The sequence below is a fragment of the Pelodiscus sinensis genome, chromosome 6 (assembly GCF_052426305.1).
Source record: "Pelodiscus sinensis isolate ZL-2025 chromosome 6, ASM5242630v1, whole genome shotgun sequence".
In the NCBI taxonomy this organism is placed as follows: Eukaryota; Metazoa; Chordata; order Testudines; family Trionychidae; genus Pelodiscus; species Pelodiscus sinensis.
Window position 1 is genome coordinate 65,461,796 of NC_143057.1, and position 17,884 is coordinate 65,479,679.

Below are 17,884 nucleotides of genomic sequence, written 5' to 3' on the forward strand. Positions count from 1 at the left end.
GTTAGTTGTATCCTCTACAGCTTAGAACCAATGTGTCAGTCTTTATTAGTTGTAATTATAATTTAAATGGAAATATATTTCATTCTACTGTTAGCAAGATCATTCTTCCGTCTAGTGTCAATGTCCTACAAATTGCTTCGAAGTACATTAGAATGTTATTGGAACATGGTAATATGTGAATGAATGTGAAAATAACAAAACTAAAGAGCAAAAAGTGCTTATTAATAAATGAATAAGTAGTTTGGAAACAAAAACAAGGTATCCCATGATAGGGTCATGGAACAACTCAGTTCTCAGAGCTCAGTAACAATATAAAGTTCTAACTAATGGCAACAATTTTCCATTTGACAGATCCATCTATGTTTCTGTGAATTACAAAGGTCTTTTTTTAGGTTTTAGAAGAAGCTGTTTTTCTTCTCTGGAGTGGATCAGAAAAGATAGACACCGAGGAGTCAAAATGAACAGAATTTTTAAAAAATGATAATCAATGTTGTTCCCTTGACAAAAAACTAAGAGCTATATAAAATTCTCCTTAAATTTTCATCAGCATAAACCCAAATCTCTGGTGAAGTAATAATTTAGAGTACATTGGTTGTCTCACTGCCGGAACATGCAGGTATCTAGTGAGCATAACAACAAAAAGGTTTTCAATATATTTCCCTTTATAGAAAAAAATGCAAGTTAGGGAAATAAAGAAAATAACCTCCATCTGCTCACATACTGTCTACAAATTTGTGGAAGGACAAAGCCTTAAATCACCATTTGTTTTTAGGAGCTTGGAAGGCACACTTTCCTTCCTAAAGCATTTGGAATAGGAGGAGATTTATCATTCAAAGGAGGGCTCCACAGACATTCCTTGTTATCGTTGTTTTGTAGTGGGGAGCAGGTGTAAAGCAGGTTTGATTATGTGTGCTGTTCTGGACAAATTCCCACAACAGGTGTTATGGGGCATATATAACCTCCCAGAAACCTTAGAAATGGAGAGAATCTGCAGAATTGAGCCTACGAGCACTGTGCTATTAATCCAAAATGTTTGACTGAGTGATTGTAAGATAGACACATCTATGGGTATTCTATAAAGAGAATAATAGAATAATAATCTCCATTATCCATGAAATGCATTAACATCTTACAAATAAAGGGGGCAAAACCTGAAGTACTTACTCTGTTTTTATTCAGTCCTTGTTTGGCCAAATTCTCTTTGTAGTCAGTGGGAGTGTAATTCATAAGAGAAGTCTCCCTGAAATCCTGTATCAAAAGAATTAAATTTGTTGAGCTGGGATTAAAAAGATGTCACAAATATCCTAGTACTCATCCCTAGAGGGAACCCAAGAGTACCAGGATGTTTTACATGTCCAGTAACGGTAACCAGATTTATTTTTTTTTACATAGGTTTTCAAAGACAGTGGGGCTAAGGATGAAGGCACAGCTCATTATATGCAAATATGAAAACATCTTTCCATTTGGATCCAGTGTTCTAAAGTCATCATTTAAATTATGAAGTATCTGGCTTAAAATGTCACAAATTGAGAAATTCACAGTTAATATGGCAACTCAAATCTAAATGTACTGTATATTCCTCCCAAGAGAGAATAATTTTACATGCCAGGTGTACTTCAAAATCACATCATCCTGGAGCTGATTAGAGATCAACTGTTACCCTTAATTGTGGGTAGGTTTTAATTAGTGATGGGGAAACCCTGGGAGGTTCATAGGTTCCATTCAGATATTCACCAAACCTTTTGACCCAGCACACTTGAGTGGAGACATCTAGTGAACTGTGTTCCAAGAAGATACTATCTTTCTTCGCTATAATTACCCATCTCTTCCCCCCTCCTACCTTTCTTTTCGTACAACTGTCTTATTTAAAGTTACAGATTCCTCCATCCTTAATGCCCTTATCTTTTAAGACCTATTGAGCATTAACACATCTGGCTATCATTGCCCAGCATTTCAAACATCCTGGTATTTGGGGTTTCCACCCGGGTTGGATCCTAGAATATTTGTGGCATCTTTGTAATCCCAGAGTATGAATACAAACTCAACACATATCATTCTTCTGGACTAGGATTTAGAGAGACTTCTCTTATGAAGTCTATTTTAGGATCTTTGAAATGAACAGCAGACTAAGGGCAGGCATGAGAACCTACCATATCTAGTGGGGAGCCTGTCCAGGGGTATAAGAACAAGATATTAGTATGTAAGAAAACCAGGAGGAATAAATAGATGGAGCAAGGAGTGAAGAGTTGGGCTTTGGTTTGTGTTTCATTTCAGATCAGGGAAGATGGAGGGAAGGGGTGGGGGCTAGGTGATAAAAGAATAGGATTTTCTGTACCTGAAGGCATTTTTCAATAAGGCCAGTTCTTATTTTATCAAACTGCTTCACTTCTTAATATAATTTAAGTTTTTGGTCTCTGTATTTGTTTAGTAATAATTTTTTAAAAGGAGAAAACATCCATTTATAAGTATTAATATCAATAAAGTGGTGTAAATTTACTGATAGGCAGTAATGCCTCCAATCATTGCAACTTTTTCAGCCTATAATAAATAGGTAGTGAATGTATAGAAAATACTGCATTATAGGTGCATGATTCCGATTCTTATTATTGTTGCACTGACAATAGAGATAAGAAAAGCAAGCAAAACCCTCAATTTAATTTGTCTATATTATTCTCTAGTTCTTATCTTAACATTTAGTGTGGCATTCTCTGACCTTAAAACAGTTGTGCTGCCCTACCACAGGGGTGGCCATAATTTAGTTGTGGGGAAGTGATTTCTGTAGCTTGGAGATGAGAATGGTGGATGTATTTTGCTGAAGCCTTTTGGGATGAAAGAACAATAAAAAGATTTGAGGGTGCTTTTTTAGAAGTTTAACCATTTTGAAAGTTATGAAGTCTCTAAAAAGAAAATAGTCAGATTCTGCTTCCCTTACCATGTTGTGTGGAAGTCATTCATATAGAAAGAATACATTTGAGAGCTAAATGCTGTGGATTGTGAATAAGAATTAAATTAAACCCATAATAGAAATATAATTAGAAACAGTAAACATTTTCAAAATGGTAAAAGTTCTGTGTGCACCCACTATTTAGAATTGTATGATTTACTAGATCTATTCAATTAAAAACGTGTAATTGTCCAACAGAATATAATCTTTTTAATGTTTTATCTGTTTATAGGACTTAGAATATGTGTTAACTATTTATGATAAACAATCTATCTGTTCCACCCTCTGTTAAACTGTGACACTTTGCATATGTTTTGGAGACCTGAAGAAGAGATCTATGTAAGCTCAAATGCTTGGCACAAAACAGATTTTAGCTCACCCACTGTATCTCTCTAATATGCTGGTACCAACATGGCTACAACACTGCATACCACTTATCAGCACATTCACTTATGCCAGATACCAAAACACAGACTGCATCAGGCTAATTGCCATTTAAAAAAAAAAGCAAAGCAGAGCTATTTGAATCATATTTTTAAGCATAAAACCCTCCCTGGAGTTAGTATTTTTCTGTTTTATTTACATTGCATAATTTACAAAGGCACATTTCCCTGGAAAAAATGTTTTAAGTGCATTTGTTGTGAGACAGTATGTACCAACATTCAGTCTATTAGAAATTTTTATAGACTAGCTGTATGGTAAGTCTTTAGAAAAAAAAACAACTTTATTAGGAAGAATAATATTTCAATCATTAATAATAGCTTTACTTCATGCTACTGTAACCTCTAATATAGAAGTTAATTTTTTCTTGAAATTTCAGTATGCTTGGAATGCAAGAGCGTCTTCTTAAAAGACTTGAATATAGAAAGTTAAAAAGAGAAGTTTTAAATTATTTAATGTCCCTCTGCAACCATCTCTAAAATTGTTCTTTTGATGTCATTAAGGTCAATCTTTTCATGGTCTCATAACTAAATGTGGCCAAACTATTGTTACAAACAATTTATTCATTGATTATGGCCCATTTTTCTGATATCAAATAGTCTCTGAATAGATAATGACTTTTTATGCATTTGTTAGTTATTCTTAATGATTCAAATAGATTTTGCAGATGTATTTGAATCTACAGGGCTATCACTTGTTCATAGCAAACACCTCTTTGACTATTAGATATTAGGATTTCCCTGATTTTGTAGTTAGTTCTCTGTCACATTATATAGCTCACATTCTCTAATTTGATCTCCTTAGTTTTATAGATCGTCATTCACAAATCATATGCATTTATGATAGCACTTGATCATTTTCATTAACTGTCAGCACTTATCCCATTGGGAACTACTTTAAACATACTACTTATTTGTTGAGACTCTTCATACAGAATATGTTGCAAATAACAGTGAGAGAGTTACCCATATTGCATTATAAGGTCTTGAAACAACTGTTTTCATAGTAACAGTATTTTCAGTTTGTCTCGAAAAATTTTCAGCCACAAGAGTGAAAGTAGCATACCCAAAACTAACAAAATGCAAGGAAACTATCCATAACCGATATAATGACATACTTAATTTTCCTACAAAGGGTAACGTAAGTATTCTGTATTTTGCAGCATGCCTCTCATAGACTCTAAATGATAGATAAAGAATAGAGCTTATGTTACATTGATTTTTGAGTGTTCTTTATGCTGCTTAAATGGAACCAAGTTGGATCATTTGTGTGTTACTAGTAGGTGTTACTATTAAAAATAGTAGGTGTTACACTCAGATGAAAAACATTTTTAATAGTATCATAGGATATGACATTGACACAATTTAGGCAAAAAAATTGTGAAATTATGGCAGTACCTATGAAAGTTGAACATGACAATAAAGGGAATTTTGTGAGCAACATTATAGCTTTTGTTTGCCAATAAGGAAATACTAGTTAAAGTAATCCAGTTAATTTTTAGCAATCCTATCAGCTTTTTAAAAAAATTATAAATTCATAACTAAACACTAAAAATAAAATCTCTTGAGAGATTAATTATAACCAGGTGTATAAGCAACAGTTGGAACATTATATAGATAGATAGACAGATAGATAGATAGTATTTACTTAAATATAAATTCACTGTCATTTTCTGTCCAAGTTTTCAGCTGGTGTAAATCAACTTAGCTGTTTTTCTGTAGAGCACCAATTTACATCAGCTGGCCTTAATTCTTTTGTCTGACTTGAAAATATCAGTGGGAAAATTTGTTTGTAAAAATGACCTGCATTAGTATCAGTGAGCTATTTATTCTGTACTCCTCAAGGTAGAAATTGACTCCACTTTATATCTATCAGTCATGTTATAGATCAACACGCCTGTCGTGCAAGTGTTCTTTCTTTGGCTTTGAGTGTGAAAAACAGGACTTTTCGGCAAATGGGGCATTGTTCTCCATATCCATTAATAGATGTCAGTACATGCCTCAAGCAGGATTAACAACTACCAATCATGGAGTCACATTCCATCAAGCCTGATAGACTGCTGCTTCTAGATTAGACACATGGCCAACATACGTTGTTATGCACTGCAAATCTGGATTGTTTATTACTAATTTATAATTATTACTATGCTATAATTTGACCTGTTTAACTGTTAAGAAACTCAGTTTTAACTTTGGATAGGAGGGGAATTCTGCTCCTTAACCTTTGCTGATCCTAAAGCATATGTGTTAGTGTGACAGAAATCTAAGAAGCAGACCCTGATGTTCATTTCTAAAAAATTATCAGTTAACAAACCAGTTTAAGGCAGACAAGGGTGGGGCATGAATATTGATGTGGGTCTTGTGTTTTCAAGTAACTTTGTATTACACAGAAAATAAAAGGAAAAACTTAACAGCTTCTGTGAATGTTTGCAAGGGAGTGAGTGTGACTGTGGGACTATCGTGAGAGGAGGATATTTTGATGGCAATGTATAGAAATGCATGAGTGGTAATTATCAGCTTTCCTCATTACTCCTTGGATAAACTGAACTAAATACTGAGAGTCAGGCCATGAGTATCGCTGCTGGATAGAAGTAATATGAGCAACCTTGCAAAGAGGCTGGCGTTGTCATTATGGTTTCACAATCTGGATAAAACCTCTGTGTGCAAACCCAGACAGACTCGAGTGTCTGCTTGGGTGTAGTACCCTGCTGTTTCTGTGATTCAGGTCATCAATACTGAAGTTTAGTCTGTAAGTTTAATACCTTTTGACAGAATCATAACTCCTCCTCTATCCTCCTTTCCTTCTTCCCCCTCTATCTGCCTCAGTAAAGTAAATGCTCACAGCAATGAAACAAATCTGTAAACAGGTAGAGGCTGCAGATGCAGGGATTAAATCTATCAGAGCTAGGAGAAGGTGAGGATGAGAGTCTGACCTCTTTGGGATCCATGCTCTGACATGCCACACGCAGCATGAGGGGGTCCCTTATCACTCTAGCCTCCTTGTGTCTTGGCATGACTGTGCCACTGAAGCCCAACAGATCAGACAAGTGCTGTAACAGAACACAGACTTTAAGAAAGGACAGTATTAATAAAAGGAATGAAAAATGTCCCTATCATCGATAGACAGTGTGGAAAATCTGTGAAGTTAAGTGGGTAAAGGTGTTGTAGTACTTAAGCCTCCCTAGAGTGCTTAGATTTATAGGTGGGAAATAATGTTGATATGTTTCTTTTGCCCTCCCTCTTACATTTCTCAGGAAAGAGCAATTAGTTTCCATTTTTTTATGATTTGCATTATCATTGTATATATATCTTTCTGGAGTGCTGGCTATAAAAAAATATAGGACTCAGCTGTACAAATAATCATAGCTGAGAGGATATATTAATAGTAAATGGAGCAGACATGTTTTTGCATAGTTAATAAACAGCTTTTTTAAACTAGGCCTCCATCTTTTTAAGGCATGTGCCATTGGTCTTTGTTTTGATGTAGCAGATTTGACTGGGGTGGCAGGCAGCTCCAGGCCCATGGAAGGTGCAGGGCCTTGATCAGAAGGGAAAGGGCGAGGGCATATGTAGCACTGGGACAGGGAAAGTTTTTTGAGCGGCTCGATGCTTTCAGTGGAATTAGATGGAATGTGCTATCTGAAGACACAACACTTAAGCACAAGAGAAAACAAAATAGGATATCTTACTTTTCTGCTCAGATGCACTCCTTTTTTTCTTATTTGGTGGTGTCTCTGATGTAAAGCCACCAATACAAACTTTGCCTTGATAACTCTAGTTTTCTCATTGTGGAGAGTCAATTTCAACTAGGGATGGTAATAGTGTAGTCGAATAACTGATAAGCAAAAGCTTATATGTTAATTGTTAATGATGTTAACCCTAACCCCATCCTCATCCCCCACCAGTAAATTTTTTAGCAGGCTGGCTGGCAGCCTGGCTCATGCCTGGTCTGGGACCTACCTCTACTGTGGCTCTGCTTTTAAAGTGTATTAGGAATCGGATGGGCAGGCAGCCCAGCTCAGTTCCAGCTCACGCCAGGTCCAGGAGCTTAGACCCCACTCAGACAGGGGCTGCTGCTACTCCGTGCTGCTGCCTTTATCAGAAGCAGCAGCACAGGCCAAGAAGGCAGCTGGTCGGTGAGGGGAGCTGTCTTTTAAACTAGCTCCCATTGGACCAGCTTCCTTTGCTACTCCTCTGGAGTGAGGCCAGAGCACACTGGCTGCCAGCCCCGCCCCCAGCAACTATAGAATAGTCGACTAACCAATAAGAAATCATTATGTTAATTGACTCTTCAGTTAACTAATATTTATCATCCCTAGTTTCAGCCCTCAAGACTGCTCAGTTCTAAACTTGTTCCTTTGACTAAATATCAAAGGTCAAGTTAGCTTTGCTCTCCTCTTTCTCTTGCTCCCCCTCTCTTTAAATAAACTGTCTGACTGTTGGATTGATCATGTAGAATAATATGCCATATGTGTTGGCAGTTTATCAGAAAGAAACAACAACAAAAGTTTATAACAAAAAATAAAATGTCTACAATGAACAGAGAAATTGGTAATCATGGGGGGAAAGATGATTTCCAGGGGGAAGGCAAACTACATAAGCTGGCACTGTGCCCTTGAAGCCCAGTGTAATGGGGTTCTGTTCTGTATCTTCCTACTGTGCTGTTTTGTCATTTATTCTGTCCCCTTTCCTCCATTCCATTTTATATGACATACTTTGCTGCCAGTGTGGGAAGGCAGCAGGAATAAGAGGTGAAGCTAGGTCCCTGGCACATTTGTACAAAGAAAGTGAAAGGCAGAAAGACCATCTCAGCTTCTACTCTTAAGGCAATTGGTTGTTGCATTCTGTTGTAAAAATCTAAATTGAAGTCTGATGAACTCTCAAGTGCAGGGACTAGATTCTGCTCAGCTGTGTAATTGTGATGGAAGTGGGCCAAGGAGAGGTGGAGGCTTGGGTACAGTCTTTTGGGTGCTTGGCTTCTCATGAAAGCCTGACAGTTGCATAGTAGTTTTAGTTGAATGGATGTGACCATGTCTTATTTTGATCAGCTGTATCATAACAAAGACATACAATTATCATAATCTAACCATTAGTCTGGCATCTCTTCCCACTGTTTAATTACTTCCGATAAACGGTAATTTAATAGAGGACTTAATGACAAAAGAATAACTTTCAGTTTCACTCCGCTTCATGTACTTAAGTTGCCTCTTTGTATTGGCTCTTGATTATTATTTTCCCTAGGCTGTCTCCTGTGTATTCTTTTGTCATAATATTTGGATTTCTCCTAATTTGTGAAATTGTAACACATAGGACTGAAAGGGCAAATCTTCTTTATTTTCAATTTTTTGTTTTGTTTTGTTTCTTTGCTTTCTGAGGTTGGTAATACATTTTTAGATGCCCTGTAATGTCATTTCTTTCATTATACACTTTTCTTAGCATCAGTAAATTGCTGAATATTCTTCTGGTTTGAATGGAGCTGAAATTAAAATAGCTTTTTGATTACTTCATTGTTTTGCATCAGAATTAGTGATGATGTCAGCACAGCTATGTGAACAGTTTATTAAATGTTGTGACAAAGCCAGTAATGGGAGCAGAAAAGGATTAATGGGTGCCACGAAAATAGCAGCTCTAAAATAAATTCACAGCAATAAAATTATGTATTTAACCCCATAACCCCCAAGGTTATTAGCATCCAGGAGACTTTCCTCATTGCAGTGTAGAATTTTTAAGGTAGATCAAATACGGGTCCCATAGGGAGTGTTTAAAAGAACAAAGAATAGACATAGGCTTCCCTGTCATGAGTTACCAGGCTTCCAGCATGTGTGTGTTTTAACTTTAGATACTAAAAGGTTTTGAATAAATCAGTTCTTTAGGAGTTGATTAAGCCACTGGTAATGGGTTGACTGTATCATTACAAATAACACAGCACACCTGTAAAAGGGATCATTGCTGCTTTGGGTAGATACACAGATATCTAATATATCTGAAGGGACATCAAAATGTTGTCATTGTAGATATCAGTATCTTACCAAAAAGGTATTAGTTTTATGTAAGATTTTACAGTATTATTTCATGCACAGACATCCAAGAGTACACTCCAGCTCAAAACAAAACCGCTCTACTGCGCTGTTTCCGAGGAAACTTAGCTAGTTCATTTGTTTGTTCTTTCTTTTCCCCTCTTTTGTTAAATTGATTTTAACAGTTTGTTGGCACATTGGGCCTGATTCACTGTTGCCCTGCACTTTGTGTCCTCGGTAATACCAGAATACAGGAATGTGTGATGTTCTAATTTGGTAGCATCCATTTTGCATTGGTGTTAGCAACAAGTACAAAGCAGCACAGAATCAGGGCCACTGTCTGCAGTTGACTATTCCTGGGACTATAATCAGGACTAGACTTTCAACATTCATAGTCATAGCAATTACTTGATCTAAATTCCTATTAAAATTAAAGACCTTTTATCCATTTGATAAAACAAACTCTGAACAAGAGAAGGGATGATGCTATAAAAGGAAATTTTGCCTGTGTGGTTTGAAATAGAGGAGCTGGTAGTAGAATATGTTTTGAGAACATTAGAATATGACTAATATGATTTGTATGGGAGAAGCAACAAGCAAAAGTTAATGCAGTTTTTATCCATCTATATGATAATGGGCAATTAATGTCAGTTGTGCTATTCTTTTAAATCAGGTTTTTAGATTGTTTATTTAAGGAAGAAAAGAAAAGAAAGTGACATCGAGCAGCAAAATACTATTTCAGTCTAAATATCTAGTTAAATAAATCATTTCTTATTTCAGTACCCAACAAAGTTATTAAATTCAAAGATGAGGCTTGCCTATGCTTTAGAATTTATAATTATGAAAAAAACGCACGTGCAAGACTGTGTGCTTGCATTTGCATTAATGAATAAACAGAACAGCAGAATTAGGTTCAGAACACTTTTGTCAGCATCATGTTGCTGTCATTTAAATTGTCATGCAATTTTTTCACTGAATTCATAGTGCTCGGGATTAAAAAAACATAAACAGGAGATATCTGAAGTATTCTTTATTTCTGTTGTTTCTCCCAACTATCCTTTAGTGGTATCTGCATAACTTTTGTGTAATTAACTGGTGTATGTAGGTTATGGAGACATTTGGGGGTTAGAAGCTGCTTAGCTATTGGGGTTTTTTTCTCTCTCTCGAATACCTCTTACCACCTTACAGCTTGTTAGCCAGCTCAATAGTATACAAGTTTCCATGGCACTGTATGAATCTCACCTGACAGAAAAGCAAGGCTAATTCTTTGAAGGATAACATGTTTTGTTGTGTGTAAAAGAAGTCAATAGTGCCATTTGTCTTTTTATTCTAAGAGGAATATTTGCAGAACTCTCCTGGCTGTACGGTTGTCTCCTTTCCTCCTCCCTCCTCCTCCCCTCCCCCCCACCCACATACATAATTTTGAGACAGAGTAGGCATAGCTGCTTTCTCCTTAAATCTAGATCCTGTTCCTGTCTTGGGTCTGTCCATATGAACCTCTTCCCTACAGTCTCTACTTGGGCACAGAGGTCCACATGACTGGATCCCTATGCAGGATCAGGTCTGAAGTGAGGGAAAGGTTTCCTGTCCCCCCTTTGGGGTTTTGTGTATTATTCTTTTATATATATATATATAATAGTGTGTGTGTGTGTGTGTGTGTGTGTGTGTGTGTGTGTGTGTGTGTGTGTGTGTGTGTGTGTGTGTGTGTGTGTGTGTGTTAAACATTTTGTAAGCCACCTCATGTGTTCTAAATAGAGAGGCAGGGTAAAAATATTTTGAATGAACAAATAAATAGATAAATAAATGCAAAAGAATAGCTCTAGTTTTGGGAGAGACATTAAGAAAGCATAAGATTTACGTTCTGAGCTGTAAAATATCTGGCTTCCACTAATAGTAGTAGGTTTGCAGCTGGTAAATGTCAAATATACTCCCTTTGGATTCAGTTTAGGGTTCTTGAGGAACTGTATCATCTAGTTCTGAGGCCTTTGAGATGATAAATTAGCTAGTTACTAACTAATCAGCATTCTTAACTTTTTAATAAAAGAAGTGGCCTTTCTCTTTGTTTTCCCTTTCTAAACATAATATGGCAATTGAAGAGGAGAGAATGTAGTCATCTTAAACTCGGATCGGCACACTGGAAATTATGCAACCTCTCTGGTAAAATAAGTTTTGAAAATCCAGTGAGCCTCTATTCCACTTAGCTTGGACACGTTTTGGTTACTGAATTCCTCAGAATATTATAGGAGAGGGAATAAATATCCTGTCAGTTTCCTTCCTCTGTAATTCCATTTTGTCTCCTTTCAGTATTGCTGTTACTATATTTATGGAAGGAAGAGACTTCACTCAGTTGCCTTGATAAAATATCGGATGTATGTTTTCCCTGGAGCAGGTTCATTGCTGTGGCAGCAACATCAGCAAAAGACCAATCTGCACCACTTTTAATAAGCATCATCTTCTTCCCTTTCAGACATTTAAATAGCTTTTTGGCTATAGCAAATGATTATGGAATGAAAGTACAGACACTGTAGGGAAAAGTGATTAGAAAAAACATACCGGGGGAAAATGAGTGACCCATGCACTTCAACTGCAAATCTGCATTGCAGTTCGTGTTTTCTTCAAGTTTTTCAATTTCCAGCTGTCCATATTAGTGTCTTGGGAGTAAACTGAAGAGCTTGAAGAAGCCTACATGGTCTATGACTTGTAGAGACAGAAGTAAGGTCATTGTGTTGGGGCTGAGCCCCAGCTACTCTGGACTTGACAGTTCATTGCCCTAGCACCTTTTGTGCTCCCAGTCAGCAGTCACTGCTCTCCAGCTACCCAACTTTGAAGGCCATGCAGCCTATGCTTTTGGGTCACTCATCTTGAACTCCAACACCTGCTTCATTACAAATTAAACATTGAGATCATCTCTGTTAAAAAGTAATGATCAGGGAGAAAAGCTAGGTGTTCTCTTCTCCCCATCCCCCCATAAAGGAATAAAATGGAAAGGCACCTAGAAAGGGATTAGATGATTTCAACATTTAAAGTATGAAGTGGAGCAGCTCTTTCATTCCGAGTAAAGATTAAATTTATATCACAGATTTTATTAGTCTATTTCTAAGATACCCATTTACCATAGCCTTGGTTCTTTCCTAAACCGTAATTGTTCCTCTTTATTTGGGAGAGTTCTAGTACCAAAGAATCTAGTGAATAAAAGTTCAGGAAAGTTTGCAGTGTCTGCATACATCACAGTTAAAACCAGGCAGGGCACATATTCACTTTTCTTTATTAATTAAAAAACTTAATTTTTTGAAAACATAAATGAGAATACGGTTGGGAAAATTTGGCTTTAAAATGTATAACCTACAAGAGCTCCCTGTTCATAACCTGTAGGATACAGTATACTGTTAACTGACATGGCGAGAAGAGAGGAAATAAAAAACTTTTTTTGCAAATGTTTTAAGACAGTAGCTGTTCAATTGACAATTTTTATAAGCACCGGAGTGCAAAAATATCGTTATAGCTACTGATTTAAATGTGATTTTGTTTGAAATGGCTGTAGTTCAAAAGTACTTTTCCATGTTACATGGAGCTGTGCATCGGTTGGAATTAAGGCTTTCCCCCTTAAAAATCTATTTTATTGAAGCAAAATTAGTGTAGGGATTTGAAAAAGTGTAGTTTACTCTGAATATTTCCTTGGAGGACCAGCAGATCATTGCTTTTCTCTGAAATTAGGCGGAAGGACCCAGGTGGCAGGTTTCAAGCCCATCAGGTATTTAGAATATGCCCTTCAGCTGAAAAGTAGTATTATAGTTAAACCTGTCATTATCCCTTTATCATTCTGCGGTGCACTTGACAACTGTAGCAGCCAAAGAAAGAAGCCACAAGTAGTGATGAGCAGTCAGCTTCAAGTGGAATGGGTCAGCATTTGGTTGCGTTAGTTGTCATAGGAGAATTTGACATCCATTGACAGGCTTATAGATGTTTGTTTATGGAATCTTTAAATGTATTAGGGTGGGTTCATGTGGAGGAGTTGAATTTCTTCTCATAATTTCATCTACAAACCTTACCTGGCATTAGAGATGCAAAATAAGTGACACCTGCTAAACCTCCTCCTTTGAATGTCTGAAGAATCTTCAGTAATAATACAAAGGAATGCATCTGGCCCATGCCTTACACTACACTTCTCATTTGGCTCTCATTCAGAACTGTCAGGTTAGTCTGAGTGCTGATAATTCATATTCCAGAATCCTTTTATCTGAACATATCAATATCTCCTCTGTGTACTTTGGCAGTGGAGCAACATTGCTTTTCAAATACCTTTAAAAAGCAATCCAGGCTTTTTTCCCATCTTGACAAAGTGTGGCCAGTAATGAAGAAAAAGTAAACGCATTTGTGCTGCTGTAGTCAATTTAAGTACTTTTAACCAAATCAGCTTGTAACACAGAGGTGATTACTGCTGGGTTGGTGGAGATCATTGATTGTGTGTGCGTCTCTCTGCCTAGACGTGTAAAGCAAGGCTAGTAAATTTTCTTTTGTCCTCTTTTTGCTTAATTGTGAATTTAAAATAAACCCCCTCAGAAAACCACAGGGGAAAATAGTTTTTAACTTAGTGTACATTAAGTGTCAGTGATCATAGCACTGAATAAGCAGGTGCTGCTCTGCCGATGTTAACAAAGTAGCATCCCTTTACACCAAGAGAGAATCAGACAAGGATAACTTTGAAAAGTGAATGATGTGGCCGAAGTGAAGTGGAAGTAATGACATCATCCTAGAAGGAGAGCTCTGTAGCTCCGTATTATGAGTTAATTCTTCATGTTTCATTTAATTTTAGATTCCAGAGGGGTGACTACCACATTGACGTCTGCATCAATGATTATCTGGATGTGTTCTGCCCTCATTATGAGGATTCTGTGCCAGAAGATAAGACTGAACGCTACGTTCTTTATATGGTTAACTTCGATGGCTACAGCTCCTGTGATCACACCTCCAAAGGATTCAAGAGGTGGGAATGTAATCGGCCACACTCCCCGAATGGTCCATTGAAGTTCTCAGAAAAATTCCAGCTCTTCACTCCCTTCTCACTAGGATTTGAGTTTAGACCAGGCCGGGAATATTTCTACATCTGTGAGTATATTGAGATTTGTTATTGTTGCATAACAGCTGTAAGAAATCATGCTAATTTTTTCACCTGTGTTTTATGGAAATACAAAAGATCAGCCTATGTGGTAAATGTCTCTAAGTAAACATGTGGCAGATATCTTTCAGTAAATGCAGACTTCAGGATCCCTGGATTCATTTGCTGGTAATCTAGAGTAAAATTTAGATTAAAAGCGTAGCTTCTTTTCCCCACATGAAACAGCATGTCAGCCTGTTCGGTGAACCTTTGCTGACTTTTCACGCTAAAGATACTAATGTACTTTTTCAAACACTAGAAATATGTCCGGAGAAAATAATTATACATAACTCAAATGTTCTTATTTGTGTGACTGAAATACCCTGGCCCTCATCAGCAAGGAAATTCTATGTACAGGCAGTTCCCAGGTTACGTACAAGATAGGGACTGTAGGTTTGTTCTTAAATTGAATTTGTATGTAAGTCAGAACTGGCGTCCAGATTCAGCCGCTGCTGAAACTGACCAGCGGCTGACTACAGGAAGCCCGAGGCAGAGTTGCTCTGCCCTGGGCTTCCTGGAATCAGCCGCTGATCAGTTTCAACAGCGGCTGAATCTGGACACCTGGGACAGAGTAGCTGGGGCGCTGTCGGGTAGGTCCCGGCAGTGCTGCACCTCAGCACTGCGGGGACCAACCCGGCAGCACCCCAGCAGCTCTACCCCAGGTGTCCCCAAGTCAGCCGCTGCTGAAACTGATCAGCGGCTGATTCCAGGAAGCCCGGGGCAGAGCAACTCTGCCTCGGGCTTCCTGTAGTCAGCCGCTGGTCAGTTTCAGCAGCGGCTGACTTGGGGACGCCTGGGGCAGAACATCTGGGGTGCTGCCGGGTTGGTCCCGTAGCGCCAAGGAGCGGCGCTGCGGGACCAACCCGGCAGCACCCGAGCTGCTCTACCCCAGGCGTCGTCGGCGAGAAAAGTCTGGTCTGCTGGGGGGAGGGGGCGCACTAGCTGCGCCTCCCCCCCCAGCAGACCAGGGAGATGGGGAGCAAAGCCTCGGAGGATCCGCGTAACTCGGGGACTGCCTGTACTCTGAAGATGTGCTGCACATGCCAACAGTCCAACAGTGTTTGAAGTAACAATGTCTTAGGGTGCACTACTTGCCACAGGGGAAAGCCAAAAAGAGCTTTATTCAGAGTAACTCTTTCATTAAGTGTGGGGGTTGTGGAATGCAGTAAAAGTAGATTCCAAACAAGTTAGCATGAATGAGCTCTCATACCTGGCATCAGTAAGTGATTGTGAACACTGCGTACTACAAGCTATGTTCCAAGGAGACTTGAATCAATACTGCTTTAGCCACAAGAGATGAGGAAGGGGAAAACGTAGTGAAGAGACAGGATAACTGTCAGGGATAAAGGAATGAAAATTTCAGCAGGCTAAAACTGGACAGTTGAGCTAACTGGGATGTCATGATCTCATAACCAGTCTGGATAGCTGTCACTCTGTCAGTTACTTTGTTTGACTAATATCCAACTAAAATCTCATTTCATCAATTCGTTATGTACTTGAAGTCTGCCATTTCCTAACAAGCTTCCAGTATTACCACTACAGTGTTCCATATGAGATGAGGGAGTTAAGAGCTTTAAACAGGCTGTTCCCAATAAATATTGCCTTCATGCCTGTAGATGGCCTTTCTACTGTGAAACAGTCATTCCACCTCATTTCACCAGAGAAACTGAATACATAACATTTTTATTTTTCAGCCTCATTTCTTCAGCATTGAGATTTTTTTCTTTCTAAACCTACAGGGAAATGTATTCATATTGAATTGTTCTCAACTTCCTTTGCTCCCCATCAAATAAAGTTTTATAATAAGAGGGATTGCAGCATCACAAGAATACTACCTTTTTTCTCTCTCATATGCTGGACTGTAATAAAAAAGTTGAACTGTAACTTTTTTATTATTATTATTATTATTTCAGTACTGTTTTATTATTCTGCATTATTATTACAGTACTGTTTCCTTGAGATAGTCATGAGGAAACATGTAAAAACCTGATGCCATTTCACATCCTATAAGTAAATAAAAAAGAGAATCATAGCTATGTGAACAATGTTATAGAATAAATGATATACGTTGTTTGGGTCACTTTACTCATGAAAACTGCCCATTAACTTTAGAAGGTTTTCTCTTACTATACATTACAAAAGCACGCCAGAGTAAGCATCAGCTTTGTCCTTTGGATGAATTTTTTCCTTCTTAAAAATCCTGCTGGGAGAACCTGCAGGGAGATACAAGATGAGGAATGAATTGTAATTTGCATCCATGTGATTGCTTTGCAATAAAATGCTGTACAAGTACTATACCACACGAATTGTTCAAACCTCTGTATTTGCTTTTTAGATTAAAAACAGTAATAAAAGTGAAAAGCCAAGCAAGAATGTAGAGAAATCTCTACTTGTCTAACTAGCTAATAGCCTGGTTATCAGAAAATACAAAATCCACTGAGCTTCCTAAGCAAGACCTTATTATTCAAATGCACCCGTGGTGCTTATGACTGGTTTACCTCATTTGTGGTTAAATTCAATATTTCAATAAAAATAATTGTGTCTTCTATAACATTCATTTAACAGAGTCATTTAACTGTCAAGGGTTCCCATCAAAGTAATTATTCCAAAGAGCTTTAAAATATCAAGAGTTCTATGCTGTTCAACTGAGTTTAGCTAGAATTACTGTTTTTAATGAAAGGTAATACAGCTCAAAATTAGCAGCTAAGAGTTGTCCATTTACCAGTAGATTATTGGCCTGACATTGATTGAAATTAGATTTTTCTGCCATGTTTCACAGACACGGAAGCATTCTCTTTCCTTTTCACATAGTTGGAGTATTACTTCCTCTTCATTCTTTCACTTACTATGGGCAGTAGCACAGAGTAGTTAATACAGTGATCCCAGTTATATACTGCGGTGGTAACAATTAAACATGATAATTCTCAAGGGACTGTTGTCTGCCATGCTATTTTTTTTTCAATTGAATATGCTCTGAATGAACAAGATGGTGAACAATTCCTTGTTCCTTCCTTGAAGTTATCAGCATGCCCTGCAATGCAGGCCTCAGAAAAAAAGCATTGCTGCCTTACTGTCTGAATAGTTAATATGCTCATTGCCCAGCAGGAGGATTTTTCATCTACTCATCAGATCCAAAAAACCTGACCTTTATAAACATGCTGTTGAAGGACGGAAGGCTAGTATTTTTCAGCTTGGTGTATTCTGGGAAACTGGTTTCAAATTGTCCAGTGACTGGTTAGCCTGGAAAGTTAGGGGGAATTGAATTGTTGCCTGGGATAGTGTGATGTTAGGATAAATGTCACTATCTCTGGTGTTTATTTACAAAGAT

At 37.7% G+C, this 17,884-nt stretch overlaps 1 protein-coding gene across 2 annotated transcripts in view; it reads left to right on the forward strand.

Moving 5' to 3' along the window:
• The window catches only part of EFNA5 (ephrin A5), a 299,571-nt gene that overhangs the window by 228,577 nt on the left and 53,110 nt on the right, over positions 1–17,884 (forward strand). For both annotated transcript variants that reach the window (XM_006128886.4, XM_006128885.4), the window contains exon 2: positions 14,215–14,507. In XM_006128886.4, coding sequence (XP_006128948.2) covers positions 14,215–14,507 — 293 coding nt within the window. The remainder of the gene's footprint in view (positions 1–14,214; positions 14,508–17,884) is intronic.